General features: G+C 38.5%; 2 protein-coding genes across 7 annotated transcripts in view; one reads left to right on the forward strand and one right to left on the reverse strand.

The window, feature by feature from the left end:
- Window positions 1–17871, forward strand: part of CTTNBP2 (cortactin binding protein 2) — a 482785-nt gene extending 464914 nt beyond the window's left edge. For 3 of the 6 annotated variants that reach the window (XM_074379165.1, XM_074379166.1, XM_039472988.2), the window contains 6 exons: window positions 2278–2483; window positions 2808–2993; window positions 6387–6450; window positions 7629–7761; window positions 9233–9334; window positions 15537–16640. In XM_074379165.1, coding sequence (XP_074235266.1) covers window positions 2278–2483; window positions 2808–2993; window positions 6387–6450; window positions 7629–7761; window positions 9233–9334; window positions 15537–15782 — 937 coding nt within the window. In that variant the 3' untranslated portion in view covers window positions 15783–16640. Of the gene's footprint in view, window positions 1–2277; window positions 2484–2807; window positions 2994–6386; window positions 6451–7628; window positions 7762–9232; window positions 9335–15536 lie in introns of all 6 variants that reach the window. The other 3 variants (XM_003921051.4, XM_039472989.2, XM_074379164.1) reach the window with 2 other exon arrangements.
- Window positions 9329–18162, reverse strand: part of CFTR (CF transmembrane conductance regulator) — a 230318-nt gene continuing 221484 nt past the window's right edge. Inside the window, exons 29-31 of the transcript XR_012512045.1 lie at window positions 15142–15216; window positions 11598–11686; window positions 9329–10494 (exon numbers count right to left, since the gene is read on the reverse strand). The gene's annotated coding sequence lies outside the window, so the exon portion shown is untranslated. The remainder of the gene's footprint in view (window positions 10495–11597; window positions 11687–15141; window positions 15217–18162) is intronic.

The following is an 18162-nucleotide window of genomic DNA, read 5'->3' on the forward strand; positions in this document are numbered from 1 at the left end:
TTGGAAAGCAGGAGATAGAAGTAATATCTTCTCAGCTGGGTATGGTGGTTCATGCCTGTAATCCCATCACTTTGGGAAGTTGAGAGGGGAGGATCACTTGGGGCCAGGAGTTAAAGATCAGCCCGGGCAACGTAGTGAGACGCCAGCTCTATTAAAAAAAAAAAAAAAAAAAAAAAAAGGTGGCCAGGCATAGTGGCATGCACTACCTGCAGTCCTAGCTACTTGAGTGCAGAAGCTAAGGCAGAAGGATCAGTTGAACCTAGGAGGTCAAGGCTGCAGTGAGCTTTAATTAAGCCACTGAATTCCAGCCTAGGTGACAGAGCAAGTGCCTGTGTCTATAAAATATATGTATATCTTCTTTATTGTAAGACAAACCACCATTTTTATAACAGCTAATTGGCAGGAAGGGAAGAAGTCCCATATTAAATATATATTTAGAATTCTGCTACAAAATAAATAAGGTTGTTTATATAATTACCACTTCATTACTCTCTCAATTAAATTAAAGTATTTTTTATATCAAGAGTCTCAGGATTCTTAGGAACCAATCTTGACCTCTCCTATATAGAGTATAGTCTTTGTCAAGAACTGTGGAGCTTCCAAGATTTTTACCTTATTTGCAAGCTACCAAGTTAGCCTGCCATGGTTCAGGATGCTAAGTTAGGGACACAGGACTTCATCACCCACAGCACAGCAGGCAGCCTGAGCTTCACTTGTACGTAGGTTCCCTTTACCCCTGAAGTCCCACATAGTAGCCCATGTGGATGCTGGATTTTGCCTCACAGCAGTGGAGACCCGCTTCCCATCTCTCCAAGGCTTCTAAGGAGGGATGCTGCAACTCTGTTGATCCTTGGCCCTGGAAGATGATGTTATTATCCTGATCAGGAAACAATTCTGCCCTCAGCTCCTGAAGGAAACATTTATCTCTGTCTTCCAAGACTGAAAAGGTAGTCCGGAACAAAACCTGACACCAGATGTGCAGAAATGCCACAGAGACTTGTCTACCAATGGCTAAGTTAAAGAGTTGATTTTTTTTCAAACCACAGCTTATCACATTTATACCTTTAGCATTTTTAGGAATAACTGCATAATTTTGATTCATGCTGTAGAATACCAGAATTTTGTCTGTGTTCCCTATCGTACTTTTATTTTTCCCCTGATTACACAGCACTAGATATTAAGAGAGAAACTTAAAACAGATGGATGCTTAATACCTGGGTCATAGTGTTTGACAATTCTTGAAAGTTATATGCAATGTCCAATAGCTTTGAAAACATTCCTAACCTGGATGATGTGGTTTTGTTTCTATAGCCTTTAATCATGTAACTGTTTTTAAATACTGCAACAAAGCATAATCTTTTTTTGAAAGAATTCTGATTGGCATTGAGTGCTGCAAATTTGGGCTGAAGTCCCACTGTTTATGGCTATTCATGCAGACAGTCCACCTGAGGTGATAGCTGTTTGATCCCTATCTCTCTATAGATCTGAGTCCACCCAGGTGCAACAGTGAGCCCTTGCCTTAGGACAGGTAGATTTAATTTGCCATTGATTGTAAGTTGTATCCCAGGCTGGGTGTAGTGGTTTATGCCTGTTAATCCTAGCACTTTGGGAAGCCAAGGAGGGCAGATCACTTGAGGTCAGGAGTTCGAGACCAGCCTGGCTGACGTGGTGAAACTCCATCTCTACTAAAAGTACAAAAATTAGCTAGGCATGGTGGCACACACCTGTAATCCCACCTACTTGGAAGGCAGAGGCACAAGAATCTCTTGAACCCAAAAGGCAGACGTTGCAGTAAGCAGAGATTACACCTCAGCACTCCAGCCTGGATGAGAGTGAGACTCTGTCTCAAAAAAAAAGTATCCCAATTTCAGAAATATTAAAATACAATATATGTGTACCTTATTAAGGAGATGTCACAAAGAAATGGAAGCTACTTAGACATGGCCTGTTAGGACAGCTTTCTTCCAGATTTCTTCAACCTTTCAATTTACCTGTTTTTCCACGTATTGGTTCATGCATTCATTCACTCAGCACTCACACATTGATTCTACACTGAGAGATACATGTAAACAATCCGCTTCATTTGAAATACATTGTATTTTTGAGGCAGATTTACTTTTGTATTGGATAATTTCATTTCTTTGAAAACTACCTGTGAAAGGTAGCATATGTATAGAAACACATTTTTCCCCATAGTCTTCAAACTGTCCTTTCATAGAATTGTGTGATTATTGAGAAGCCTGCTCCTAAGGGATGAATCGGCCCCTCTCTTGCTAGATGGATGTCTAAGCTGTGGAATGGCGTCATCACACCCAGAGTTCAAGAAGCAATATTGTCAAGAGCTTCTGTGAAAAGACAACCTGGCCTTGGGCAGACAACTGCTAAAAGACACCCTAGCCAAGGACAGCAGGCTGTGGTCAAAGCTGCTCTCAGCATCTTGCTAAACAAAGCTGTACTGCATGGCTGTCCCCTCCCTAGAGCAGGTATGTGAGTTTCTGCAGAGAGGAGAGGAAATTCACACCCTTATAAAATACCTTTTAAAAGTTGTTTTTAGAGAGCTGGCTGTCTTCTCTTTGTAATCAGAAAAATATACATTTTACAGCAGTGTTCCAGAACTTTGAATTTAATTACTGGTTAATGCTTGAATTCTAGACCTCTAAGTAAAGTTTGTGCTGGTTCACAAAGCCCCAGCTTGGATATTAAACAAGTGCATGATTTTGAAGAGTCCATACCTTTGAGAAATGGAAATATATTTTGCTTTAATCAATGAAACTGCATTATCCCTGCTGTAATTCGTGTTGTTTCAGAGCTAGAACAGCATAGAGCTGATTTCAAAGGAGGAAGTTTCCCTTTATCCATAGTTGCCAGTTATAACAGTTGTAGCAAGAAGAAAGGAGAGAGTGGTGCCTGGAGAAAGGTGAACACCAGTCCTCGCAGGAAGTCCGGCCGCTTCTCTTTACCGACCTGGAATAAGCCAGACCTAAGCACCGAAGGTAAGGGGCAGGGGGTGGCATGCTGCCTGTGAGATGGACATTCCCAGTCCAGTGTCTGAAAGCAAACCTGCTTTCATTTTTATCCACTCTGCATTTGGCAAAACAAAGTTTAAGTATTTTAATGCACATTTTCTTAGAATAAACTATATAGAAGGTACATTTTCAAAAATATATGGGAGATCCCTACCTGAAAAATACCACTTTCAAACTAGAATTCCAAAATTAATCTTTACCTTGTTAATGGTCATTTATTAATTTGTTTTTCTTGCTGTTCATAATTTGCATAATAAAATCATTGCATTATTATATAATAAAATCATTGGCATATTTCTCTCCTATTATGTCACTCCTGTTAATCTTACATTTAAAAAAATATATGTAGAGACATATTTAATACCCACTTAAGGCCTTTCCAGGTGAATCAGGCGTACACATTTCTTTCTCATGTATGATGTGTACCATGTGTCAGGTTCTATTCTAGGCACTGGAAACAGAGTGGTAAAATATATATATATATTCATTCATTCCTGGCCAGGCACGGTGGCTCACACCTAATCCCAGAACTTTGAGAAGCTGAGGCGGGTGGATACCTTGAGGTCAGGGGGTGAAACCCTGTCTCTACTAAAAATACAAAAATTACCTGGGCATGGTGCCACATGCCTGTAATCCCAGGTACTTGGGAAGCTGAGGCAAGTACGCTTGAACCTGTGAGACCGAGGTTGCAGTGAGCCAAGATCACGCCACTGCACTCCAAGCTAGGTGACATAGCAAGATGCTTGGCTCAAAAAAAAAAAAAAAAATCCTGCCTTCATAGAGTTTATATTCTAATAAATTGGACAGATTTCATATGATGGGACATCATGTGAAAAATAAATATGTAAGCTTTCATTCTAACAAAGATATAACACATCTGTATCTTCCTGTGTTAGACCTATTCCCTTTGGCATTGATAATAGGATAATCAGCTATTATATAAATTACAAATGTCCTTCCCAAAAGAAATCCAAATTGGAATAAAAATGAAAAAAAAAATTCCACCTCTTATGCACTGTGGACTTCAGATTATATACTTTATGTGCCTCCCTTCTCAAAGTATTTGTTTTGTGGAATTTTATGCCAACTTTATGGCTGTTGGTTTCTAAATTAGGTGCTTAAAATCATATACGTTTTAAAACATAAAAAAGTTGGTTTTAGTTTTGAGTATGTTTTCATTCTTAAGCTTGTATTTTGTTAATTTTAATAAAAATTTAATGTTTTTTAAGCCTATCAATATATACTAGGGTTCTTTAATTTCCCCAAGTGCATGATAGCAAATTGTGACCCCTTTTTTTAAGTAACTAAATGAAAATTTATGGAATAAAATTAATTTTCTTATAATTTTAAAAAGATCAATATTTTATATTGATAAGATACTGTATTGATGTTAAGAGCTTATCATTACTTCCCAAAGTTGTCAGAGGGTTTGATTCAGGGAGTGAGAGTCACTAGACTCCAGCCGACCAATTTAGTATAGACCCCCCAGATGACTTTCTGTAGCAAGGATTATACCTTTCATTTGCTCTTGCATACCTTTCAGTATGCAAGAAAGCTCTAAGACAATGACGATCTCCATTTACAGAGAACACCACTGAGGTTCAAAAACCCTTAGATACTTCTCGTGGAAATGTGGGGTTCTGTAATTGGCTCTTGCAGGCCCAGTGCTATTTTCTGTAGTCCATGCCACCCTAATCCTGTTAGACATGCAATGATCTGTGGGCACTCAAATAACTGAAAACCCACTGAGGCTCTTCACTGTGTCATTTCTAAGCTTATTAGAATCTCTACATAAAGTTTAAGATCAACTTTTTGAGCTAATAAGTGTTGTTGGTATATGCTTTAGAGTGGACAAACAGAATCAAAATGAATATGAATTTAAATCAGTATCATGGAAGAGTCTATCTCAGAAAACTATTATGCTAAATGTAAAAAGAAAAAGATGAATAGATTTGAAATATTTGCATTTTAATAATTTTAGTTTTAGAACTATTTGATATCAAATGCTATATTACTTGAAGCATGAACTTCTTTGACAGAATAAAACTACAAGAGTTTATACTGACTTCTAGGAGATTTCTAAAAGGTAATTTTACAGAGTATATAATTTATGAGTCAGTAGTTGGGTTAAAAACCATGACTGACAATGCCTCTCATTATTTTTATAATGGTAAGTTTTTCCAATAATTGCATTGCATATATGAGTATTACAATGGTTGGGGTGACTTTGGTTGTTTAAAAAAACCAATACAGGAATCCTTTTGCATGCAGATCACTATGGAAGCTCATAAAATTTTATAAAGACACAGCCCATTTCCCTCCTGACCTAAAACAGAAAAAGTGATGTCAGATCCCAGGCTTTTAGGGCAGAGCCCAAGGCTGTGTGCTATGTAGTAATTAGTAGAAGCCACTAGTTGGTGCTTTGGGACAATAATGACAAAAGTATGAGTAAAGAAACTCAACAGTGATTTTCTTTGATCTGCTTTTAATGAGGATATATTTACTTTTCAAAAACATTATTTAGAGAAAACTTGTGCTGGCAATATTAATATTTTATAATTCACTCAAAAGCAACTGTTTTAATGCATTTATAGCATTGAGTCTAAAATGATTTATGAGTGTTTCTCAAACTTTGACCATAACCGTAGTGAGAAATACATTTTACACCATGACTTGTACACACAAGCCTTTGCATTTGTGTGTATATAACTGATAGGAATCAGTATACCTATAGCAAGCAATACAGGCTGTTTTCTCTTTTTTTTAAAATTAGGTCATAATCTGCAGTTCAAAAAAACATTGATATGATTTTCAGCATTTTTAAAATTCCATGACTTTTTCTATACTGTTCATATTTTCTTTACCACATAATGCAAAAGTTGTTATTTCTATAAATGCATGGCTAATGCTATGTATCAAAAACTATGCCTGACTACATAGTCATGTTGGATTGCACACAAAGGTAGAGAAAGGGTGATTTCCATCACCGAAAGGCAGGTATTAAAATCTTTAGGTCCTTTGTGAACAAGGGCCTAAGGAACTAGGAACTTGACTAGAGAGAAGGGCCATCAATAAAAGTGAAGTTCAGGATTCTTGACTTGAGATTCAGATAGTGTTAGTTGTACCGAGTTCCATCAAAATGTACTCGAGGGAGCTGGCTATTCCTTAACCTTCCCACAATGCCTGTGCAGGAGGCCATGCCCAGAGCCTCTGTCCTGGGGAAACTCTCCTCAAGTGGTGGATGCTAATCCAAAAACAGTATAAAAGTGTTGCAGAGTCCACAGTCTGTTTCTTTTAAATACAGAGTTAAAGATGCACAGGGACAATGATCTATTGAAAATCGTTCTGTTTTTTTAACAGGAATAAAAAGTAAGACCTTATCACAGCTGAACTGTAACAGGAATGCTTCTCTGTCAAAACAAAAGTAAGTCCCGCTTTCAAATTTCACTCATAGCAAACAAAGATAAATCAAGTAACTTCAATTACTATTTTGAATGTTCCATATTCTCAATTATTTGTATGACTATTATGCTGTTGATGATTTTTAAAAAGTAATAGATGTCATTCAGATGCTAATATTGAAATCTAATGAATGATATCCTTGGATGACATCTAAACTGTTCCTTAAGATTAGTATAATATAAACACTATTTTGCTTATAATTTGTGGAATAAGGTTAGACATATTATAGATTTCATTTCTGATCAAACTGTTTATGCATTTGTCAACTTTTAGACGGTCATTAGATGACTCCCACAGATTTACAGAAACAGCATGACTATTTTTAAGTGCGATATAGTTACAGTGATAATTTCTTATATTGTTCCTAAGAAGTTGACTGTTTCAGCTTACAAATACTGATACATAAAGGATGATTTGGACAATTATAGAAATGTTTAGGCAGTTTGTAAATAGGTCCCCGTGATAGCACAATAAATTGTGCGCCCTGTCACTTGGCAGGTCACATTTAGGATCCTGTCCTCTGGTTTGCAGTATTACAGAAGAGGAGAGGGCAAAGAGAGAGAAGGCGGAGGTGGAAACTGCATGACCTGCTATTTTCTACCAGGACCACTGCTAGATCCATTACATGCAACAGCCTGTATCATTTTTCCAGTAACCCTAGGATGTACACATAACGGTTATTTACAGAACAGGGAACCCAGGAACTAAGGTGTTAAGGAGGGAAAAAAGAAAACCTGATGCGTGGTCATATTGCTAGTTAGCAGTACAGCCAAGTTTGAAATTCGTGTTTGTTCCATTTTATCACACTGTCCCCTGTGCCACAGTGTTTAGCATCTTAGTTTTATGTGGCCTGGAATATTGTATGTCAAAGTGAATGTCTTTGTGAAACAAAATTCTATCCTATTAAGAAGTTTTGAGTAGAAGTTATCAAACTCCTGTGGAAATTTCTTACCTTAGTATTCTAATCTCTCAGGATATGAGAGTGGGTTGTTACATTAAATGACATTTATGAAATACTTTTAAAGGCTATTAAAAACGTTTTCCCTACCCCACATCAAATCCTAGAAAAGGTACAGTGTCTAGATTTCCAAATTGGGAATTGTTCTCACTTTAAAAACATTTTTCTGAACTTTGTGTTAGGTCTTTAGAGAATGACGTATCACTGACGTTGAATTTGGATCAGAGACTCTCTCTGGGTTCAGATGATGAAGCAGATCTTGTCAAGGAACTTCAGAGCATGTGCTCCAGCAAGTCTGAGTCTGATATCAGCAAGGTGAGCTGTACAAATATCGGGCATTGAATAGCTCTACCCAACAGCTGGGAGACTTTTGGGGGACCACAATTTCCTAAAAGAAATTCCTTATTGAATAGCATGGTTAATACTCCAAATCAAACCATCCCTCACATTGCTTAGGAAAGCTGTTTCTTCCAAAATATTATTTTGACAATAAAAGAGCTCTACTTTGTATAGCCTGCCTTTCCATACTCCTCCTAGACCTGAAGTTAAAATTGTATGGTGTGGAGTGCAGTGCCACAGTCTCAGCACACTGCAACCTCCAGCCCCCGAGTTCAAGCAATTCTCCCTGCCTCAGCCTCCCAAGTAGCTGGGATTACAGGTGCCCGCCACAATGCCGAGCTAATTTTTGTGTTTTTTAGTAGAGACAGGGTTTCACCATGTTGGCCAGATTGGTCTTGAACTCCTGACCTCAGGAGATCTGCCTTCCTAGGCCTCCCAAAGTGCTGAGATGACAGGCGTGAGTCGCCTGGCCTGGGCAGCTTTTTATATAAGCCTAAATTTGAGTTTCCTCAGATATTTTTCCTTTCCATATTCCTAACTTTGGCATGCCAGTCACCTATCAGTAAGAAAGTATAAGCATCACAGCAGACGTACGGATCAAGCAACAACTTTCTTTGCAAATGAGGAAAAGAATTAGCTTGTATAATGCATATCATCATAATCTTTAAGCTGTGAAATTTGAGATCCAAATATGGAAACCAGTGACCTGAAATCTCAAAGAAAACATGCATCAAGTTCAACCTGTTTTGGCAGTCTGGTATCTGCAGCAGGTTTCACTGAGCTGCCTTGATAGCTATCTTTTGCTTGAAAGGGAGCATAAGAAAGTGGTTGAAACTTGTTCAGGTTCCCCTGAAACACTCAACTGTGTTATCTGAGTCATCATAATATCTACAACAAAGTACAATTCACTATCTTATTTAACTTTGTTGGAAACAAAATATGTATCCACTGGAAAAGTAAGGTAATGATTAAAATCTTGCACATTTCATATCCTTTCTTTACTTGCCAAGTAACTTTTTTTTTCCTAGAGAGTTCATCTTCTGGTCTTTTGACTTTTCAAATGGATTCTTTTGCCTTAGAGCAGGCGTCCCCAAACTTTTTACACAGGGGGCCAGTTCACTGTCCCTCAGACCGTTGGAGGGCCGCCACATACTGTGCTCCTCTCACTGACCACCAATGAAAGAGGTGCCCCTTCCTGAAGTGCGGCGGGGGGCCGGATAAATGGCCTCAGTGGGGGCTGTAGTTTGGGGATGCCTGCCTTAGAGGATATTTCTCATGCATTTGCTGTCAGTTTTACATAAAGTCTTTCATGTGAACAGTTCAGGATTTGAGGGGCAGGGAAGAGGATAAGGGTAATATTTCTGAGGTTTCTCCACCGTTTAGCTGTGCCCTGAGTATGCACAGTGTGACTGTGGAGACATGACTGGGCAAATTCTGTATTTTCCAGATTGCTGATTCCAGGGATGATTTAAGGATGTTTGATAGTGCTGGAAACAACCCTGTATTTTCAGCAGCTATTAATAATCTGAGAATGCCAGTGTCACAAAAGGTAAGTGTCCTTTTCTCCCCTCATCATGCTACTTAGAATGGCCTGCAAACTTAGGAATTCTGTATTTCTCTCCAAAATGAGCAAAGAAGGATTGCTCTGGAATTGACTTCACAAGCATGTTTCAGTGTGAATCGCAGAGAGTTATTTTTTTAAAACCAAAGCTAAGAACTGAAAAATGGGATAAAGGTAAAAGTGTTCATTAGTTTATCAAGATTAGAAGGAGTTTTTATAGAACATTTTGGAAAAAATTACATAGACAAGCATTACTTTTTTCCCTTCTATTTGACTCCTAAAATTTTATTCCAAAATTTTGGGTGCCGGTTGAGCTCTCCTTTTTTTTTTTCTTTTTTCATTTGTATATGACAAAACTAGAAATACAGTAGTTCTGCCTTATCCTCAGGTGATGCCTGAACCCAACATAGTACCAAAGTTTATATATACTATGTTTCTTCAATCCAGTAACCCAGGGGCTAAACTGGGTACTGGTGATAGCGTGGATAAGTTGATTCATGCCCTGGGCAGGACAGAGTAGGATGGTGCAAGATTTCATCATGCTACTTAGAATGGCCTGCAAACTCAGGAATTGTGTATTTCCAGGCCACAAGTTAACTGAAAACACAGAAAACAAAATTGTGGATGAGGAGGGTACTTCTTTAACAAAACTTTGGTCATCTTGGTGGTTCCATTTTTTTTTTTACATGTATTTTTAAGATTCCCTGCATTTTAGAAAATTGGAGTTAATTATAACAAAGCAAAGCACTGAGTGATAACATAAAGGTCTTATATATTGCAAAAAAATCTCAATTTTATCTCATCCTGATTTTTCATAACATGCATTACACTTCATTGCGACTTTGAAAACAAGTCCGAATGGCAGCTAGAAGAACCAGGATTCCAATAGACTTCCTTAACTTTTTGAAATAGCTTCCATGACTATAGCACTGAACCATTATCAATTGGTTAATAAATGGCAAGAGCTAGCACAGCCCGGTATTCCCAGGTGAGCAGAAACAATAAAAAACGTCTCACCCATTAGTTATGTTGTGACGATGCAGACTTCACAGAAGCACTTTGTAATATATGGTTTGTTCACCAAACCATGTTGACTGATTGCCATTCGCATCCTGTTCTCATCTACTCCCAGCGTGACTTACAAAGACCTGTGTGTGGGTGGGAGGGTGGAGTGCAGATAGCAGGATTATAAAGTAAGCACAGTGAGACTATTAAGTTATTAAGCCTTATCTGATTACCCAGCAGCACTGGGCCCCGAAGCCCTGTCCGCTCACTGCTTTATTAGGTTTTGATCCTGGCTTTTACATGTGGAGCTATATGAGCTGCATGCATTGTGGGGAGCAGGTGTGAGAATCCGCATGGCGGCAGGGGTGGGGGCATAATACAAAACATTTAACATGATATCCTGTGAAAAAATGCATGGCTTTCAAGCTCACTCTGCCATAATGTCTGTTCTTTTTTTGTTCAATTGGGAACAGTTTAGAAGCCCAGCAAAATTTGGAGGATGACCTAAGGAGGTGACCTGGAGTCAGCACTGAGCATTCTGGTTGGAAAACACTTTGTCCAGGGCCCATCCCTTTACCATCTTTAAAGCCTCAACTCACTGCCCCTGGGTTTATGGCTTGCCCTGAGCTGTGCTTGACTGGAGGTCAGTCTCTAGGACCTAAGAATTTAGGATTCCTTGTGGAACATGGTCAGTGGAAGGGCCAGGAGGATCTAGGGACAGTGAGCCACCTTTCCCACAGGGCCAGATCACTTTCTTGTGTAAAAATGTTGTTGACTGGTAGAGACTGGCTGTTGAAATGTCTAATGGAGAAACATTGTAGTACCCCCACTTCTGTGTCACGTGACCATATTAGGTTGCTACAATAAGGTACTGTCCACAAAATAATAGTACTGAAAATCAAAGCTCGGGGCAACTTTGTTTAAAAGATCTTTTTTTAAACGGGTATTTTTATATTATCTGAACTCTTATACCAAAAAAAAACCAAAAAACAAAAAAACAAAACCCCACACTATGTTATTATTTAAATGTGCAATTTGATGTGGGGATAAGGACCACTGTCTCCTACACTTCCTGGTAAGCTAGATGATGTGTTTCTCAGAAACCGCCAGCAGAGGGCAAAGTGGTACTGTTGGCAGCCTTCTGAAACCTTGGCTGGCTCGTTCCTTTTCTACTCAGCTGGTATTTCTTGGTTAGATGCCCGGTTTCTTCTGTTATCAGGAAGTATCTCCATTTAGAGGTTCTTACCTCCCTGGGTTAGTCGAGCTCACTTTCTCCTTCATGGTTAGAAGGCTGGCAATGCCTCCATTGGAGAGGGGGCCTGCAACCGTCCTTATCTGTTGGAAAGCAAAAATGAGTAGTTACCTTTATTATTATTTGCCACAATATAACTCCTCACTGCTTTAACAGTAAAGGGAAGTATAATTGAGTTTATGAATCAAGTGGCATTTAGCTGGCTTTCTAAATTAGAAACAAAGATACATAAAGCAACAGGAAGAACGAATGCTAATAAACGTTTTCCTTTCATGTAAATCCTCCTGAAGCACAAGTTCACATCTTTGGTTGCATGACAAAATCCACTTTTTCTTTTTTTTAATACTCAGAGCCTGGACAATGGGTTTCTTACAGATCCCTGGTGATTCTTATGTGCAGCCAGGGTTGAGACCCACTACTCTTAAACATAGCTCTGATCTGTCATCTTCATTTTCCACCCATTTCTTTCTTTCCAAATATATCTTTAGAGGGGTTGATATGCCTTCATGTAGCTTTTTTTTACAAGTTTCTTTTTACATGTAATTTACTACTCCCCCACCCCTCTATTCCTCCCTACAGAACACTCTCTTTCCATCTGTCAGTCCTGTGCCTCTTTAAAGATCCACCCCCACTGCCATCTTCCTTATATATTTTTCTTTTCCTCCTGCCCCCTAGTTTCCCATTTAGAGAACTTATAGTATCCTCTTAGCTTCTAGCAGATGCTGTACATTGAATGAATTGCTGTAACGATAATTCTTAAACGCTAAATAAAACCTACTTTAGGTCAGTGCCTTCCTATACGAATTAGAGTTTTTCTTTAACATGCCTAGCAATGTAGATAGTAAACGTGATACATTTAATACACAGAATGTGGAGGTTTTATCCCAGGAAGGGTTAAACACCCTTAACTCTTCTGCTCCAAGATTCCGCTACCTCCTAGTCTTGACTTCCAGGGTGTCAGGAACCGTTTTCAGGCAGGATGCAGTGTGTCGGTCACTTGCTCTATTCTGCATGCCTGGCCTAGAATTGCTGTGGCTCACGCTAAGCCCACGTGATTCTCCATGTTCTCATCCTGCCTCCTCACCTCATACTTCCAGGCACTGACCCAGCTACATTTTTCAGTTGTTCTGGGTACTTCTCAGTACTTTATTTATTTCATGCCGACATTTCCTGCCTCAGACTTCAAGGTGCACTCCCCTTCCATCGTGTTACAGGTACAGAGACTAGAACACAGTGTATGTCTCCTTTCCTTCCTCTGAGCCATGGCATTAGCTAGGAGGAGTTTGACAATAATGGCAAAATTAAACAACCCCCCCCCACCAGATTCTGTATGCCAACTAGCTGTTGTTCTTATTATAAGGCCATATTTCATGTTTTCTGAATACTACGTATATTGAATTTTCTGGTGGTTTTGACCAAGTTACAAGTTGTAATTGGCCTTAGTAAGCCCATGACTAAGTCCCATTTTCAGACTTAACAGTAATTTCTTGTTAGGAGAAATGAGATTGGATTATGATACCTGCACTGTTTTTACGGTATGTGCCTCTTTCACCATCCAACTCATGACAAGCAATTTAGCTTCTCATTTCCTTTCTGGTAACTTGAAAGCATAAGCATCTTTATAAAACAAAAGCAGAACATACTAAACAGATTCACCCTTAACCTACCATCCACCGCACGTGGAGGTGACAAGGATGGCCTCAGGTGGGTCCTCACCGGACGCAGGCTCAGCCTTTTTCCAGGCTTCCATGGATGTTATTAAAACTGAACCCATCTGTTTTTTCTTTTGTTCCCTTTAAGATTAGCTGAGTCTGAAAATCTGACACCAAGAGATGTCACGTTGGTGATTTGGGGGAAGTTTAATAGGCATGTTGTGTTGGGCTTCAAAGAATTATTAGGACTTTAATAGCAGGAAATGAATTGGAGCCAAACTTTAAAAGAACTTTAGTGACATGCTTAAAAGCTTGGGACTTGTTCTGCAGTAAGTGAGGACCTAATTATCCCTTACCTTCCTATTTGCACCAATACCACCGTAATTCTCTGCCCATTTTTGTGGGTAACCCTGGATTAGGTTGGTGAGGAGGAGAGAAAGAGGTAGATGCTAAAGATAACTGAGGGTCTCCTGCTAAATTCACTGGGAGAGCAGCATTAGCCAGTAATGAGACAAGAGGAATGGCTTCAGGAAATAAGTAGTATTGAAGAAATTCAATAAATACAGTTTTAGAAAGAGTTTGAAGTGTGGCTGGATATAGAGGTGGGTTAATAGGGTGAAAATCAGTTCTTAGATGTAGGAGATAAATGAAGGCTAAAGAAAGAACTATGGGAGATATGTAATTAGAGATCACTGAAATACTCTGAAGGGAAAGATCACCAAATGTGTGACATAGTGGTCTAAGAAAAATGGTGCCTTTTAAGAAAGCAATCTCAACCATTTTGGCACAGGGGACTGGTTTCATGGAGGACATTTTTCCATGGATCTGGGTAGAAGGTATGGTTTCCAGATGAAACTTCCACTTCAGATCACCAGGCATTAGATTATCACACCCGGGGGTGGATCTTTAATAAGTGGGCCACCTAGATCCCTCACTTGCAGAGTTCACAACAGGGTTTTGCACTCCTGTGAGAATCTAATGCTACTGACCTGACAGGTAGCGGAGCTCAGGTGTAATGCTGGCGCACCTCCTACTGTGCCGGCCAGTTCTTAATGGCCATGGACTGGTCCACAGCCTGGAGGCTAGGGACCCCTGATTTAATTGGTCAATGGAGAAAAAGGATATTGAGGAATTAAGCTAGGGGTTCTCAACTTTGGCTGCATATTAGAAAGATTTTTAAAAATCGTATGTCCATGCCACACCCCAGAACTATGAAACCTGAATCTCTGGGAATAGGGCCCAGTCAATGACTCTTAAAGCTCCAAGGTAATTCCAACGTCATGGTCAAGGTTGACAGCAACTCCTGTAAGAAGATTCCCAGGAGAATGCAACTGACAGCTGAAGCTAAATTTTGCCTGTTACATTTTCATTTTGTTTTAAATCTTTTAATGGTTATATGGCTGTTTAGCTGCATTATTACTTTCGGAGAGGGGAAGTTATTAAGGTCAACTCCTTCAGAGGCATTCAGAGCAGCTCACTTAGTAGGAGTCATATCATGTTAGTTTGCAGAATTTAATGCAATATAGGGGAAAACACCTTGAGTGAAAGTTGGGAGACCTGAGGTCTTGTCCCAGCTTCACCACTTGTTCACTCTGTGCAAATCATCTTACCTATCCAGCTTTCAGATTCTTCATGGGCAAAATGAGAGACATTGACCAGGTAATCTTAGGAGTTCTGAAACACTGGAGAAATGAGAACATGCAGTTTCCAAGTATGGAAGATCTGGAGCCACCTAATCATAGATGCACTAGAATGCAGACTCTGCTAGGGAAGGAATGCTTCTCTTATGTTTTCTGCTGTATGCCAGTTTTTCTTATGCCTCTAAGTTATTTGATTATTAATAGTTCATTTTTAAGACATGAAAGTAGAAAAGTCAGGTGACTTACCCAAGGTGACAATTTGTTTGTAGAGCCGCCTACAAATTGGACTACTGCAATTTGGTGATTTCCTCATGCCTGTAACTGAGTAAAGTTTCTGTTAGTAAGGAGATCGATGCTTTAGCACTTGATTCACTGACTCCTGTATTTAGAAATTTTGTAACACCAGGAAGGGATTAATGAAAATCATGCAGTAAGCCTATAGGAAATTAATTATTCAGCCTCTCCTCTCCATTTTTCTTTTAATTTTTCATGAGAATCTATAGTTTTAGAGAGAAACTCCTGCACATTTGCTCAGAGACAAAGAAAGAGGAGGCGGAGGTAGGTCTCATAACAGAAGCTGGTGACAACATTGACAACAATGGCAAATGTGATAAACTTGTTTGGTTTCTTTTCTCTTACAGGAGGTCTGTCCTCTCAGCAGCCATCAAACTACTGAATGCAGCAACAGTAAATCAAAGACTGAGTTGGGTGTTTCAAGAGTTAAATCTTTTCTTCCTGTTCCTAGAAGTAAAGTCACCCAGTGTTCCCAGAACACCAAAAGAAACAGCAGCAGCAGTAATACAAGGCAAATAGAAATCAACAACAACTCAAAAGAAGAGAATTGGAACTTACACAAAAATGAACACCTAGAAAAACCTAACAAATAGGCCTGCCTACAATATTCTCACTATTAACTTCCTCTGTTTCACACAGAAACCAAGGACAACCAGATATAAATACCTTTAAATGAATAAAATGTTTTCACTGTAATATAAAGTATGAGTGCGGGACCACTATTCAATGTTTTTGTAAAGAATGTATTTATAACCAACATTTTGTTGCTTTTTTTTTTAATTCTGTAGGATTGAACTTCAATACCAAGAAGTTATGCCAACTTTTCAAGTAGTTTTATAATAGAAAAATTGTAATAGTTTTAATCAAGATGTTCAGGGGTATTAAAACAGAACTGTCTGTGTACTGTATATCTGTATATATGTACATATGTATACTTAAGGAAGTCCACAGATCATATTGCATACATGCTACAAAATGCATATAACTTTGGCTTAGATAACATTTGCCATTTTAAACGGAGATCGTAATTTTATGTTCACTTGATGGGGAATGACTAGAATGGGGCAATAACAAATCATTTCTAAACAGTTATTTTCCATTAAAAGCCATATTAAGTATTTTGCCTGTTAAATTCTATGTTTTAAATCTTTTAGTGGTTACATTGCCATTTCGTAGCATCATGTATATATTTATGCTTACGAGTTTGCATTGACTCCTGTAAAATATGAAATTATAATGCAATAAAAGTGTTATCTTTCTTACAAAAAGTTTTGTACCTAAGTGGATATAAATTACATAAATGCTTCAATAAATTAATTCAGAATTCCTTCAATATTATTTCCAGAACTGATAAAATTGATATTTTCTAGAAATGTTACTTCTAAAATTACAGACAAAATTACTTATACAACTCAGTTAAGATGTTTTGACACTAAATAAAATGTTGATTTAGTGAAATAATTTTGCTGTATATTTTATCTATAGCTCTTTGTAGTCTGTGTAACAAATAATTTGTTTTCAAGTTAGTAAATGCTAATAAAACTTGCTCTCCATGTTAATATTCCACTAGCTGTTCCCAACGAGACTCAACCCTATTAGAAGAATCTTAGTTTAAGTACTTAAATGGAACACCAGGAATTGGGTGCTCTCGGAGTTAAAACACATTTTTTTCCACAAATGCCAAAAAGGACAATTTTGTACCAAGAATCATTTACTTGTCTAAAGTCATTGAAAGCCTTTTTTTTTTTTTTTTTTTGGCCAGAATAGTTATTTACAATGAAGTACACACACCTGCCCTGTCTCGCTATTACAAAACTGCACATATCTTAAACAATGTCTAGTGGAGATTCTGTCACTAATCTTGGGAACAAAACTGAATGCTCTCAAAATCATAGATAATATCTAGATTCAGGTAGCTCTAATGTGTTTTTTTTTTCTTGCTTACATACACCTGCTTAGATTATATCTAATTTGATTTGTTAGTGCCAAGACGTTGTGTTCTATATTAGCAGCTTTTCTGAAAATAAAGATCCCGTTAGTGTACTCAAGAACTAGAGGTGAGAAAACAAAACCAAATTTGTAATGCATTAAGATGACCTGTAGTAATTTATCCATGTTACTGTCAGTAACATTCAACATGTACACTTTTTGTAATTGGTGGCAGACTACAAGATGTCTAAAGAGGACATTTAGAACAGGGCTTTCAAAATATAGGTAGAGACCTACCAACGGGTCATTATAGCAATGTAGTGAGTTACAACTAGCATTAAAAAATAGAAAATATTGGAGTCATCTTTTATTGTCTCACCGTCAATACAAGAACTGTTTGTGACAGTTTCTGTCATGTGGATGTAGGAATGTATGTACATGTGAGACAAAGTATAACTGTGGGACATGGTCAAAAATCTTTGAAAGTCAATACTCTATAATGGCACCTAGTGGTGGCAGTGGGGCTGCATTGAGGCGTCATACGGTCTTTGGTGGTAAACAAGCTTGGGGATGAATTAGGCACGGCATTTGTTAGCTGTGTGGCATGAGACTCTTTTTGTTTTATTTTTGTTTTGAGATGGAGTCTCTGTCACCCAGGCTGGAGTGCATTAGCGCAATCTCGGCTCACTGCAACCTCCACCTCCTAGGCTCAAGCGATTCTCTAGCCTCAACTTCCAAGTAGCTGAGATGACAGGCATGCACCGCCACGTTCAGCTAATTTTTGTATTTTTAGTAGAGACAGGGTTTCACCATGTTGGCCAGGCTGGTCTTGAACTGCTGACCCAGTGATCCTCCCACTTTGGCCTCCCAAAGTACTGGGATCACAGGCATGAGCCACCGTGCCCAGCTAATCTTTTTTATTCAGTTTTCTCAGTATTAAAAAAAAAACAAACCTACAGGTCATCCATGAGTGTTAAAAAAGATAACACAGTAAAGCATTCCTAATTGCCTCACACATTCATAAAATAAGTAATCAGTTTCTCA

This window comes from Saimiri boliviensis, chromosome 10 (assembly GCF_048565385.1).
Source record: "Saimiri boliviensis isolate mSaiBol1 chromosome 10, mSaiBol1.pri, whole genome shotgun sequence".
NCBI classification, from domain to species: domain Eukaryota; kingdom Metazoa; phylum Chordata; class Mammalia; order Primates; family Cebidae; genus Saimiri; species Saimiri boliviensis.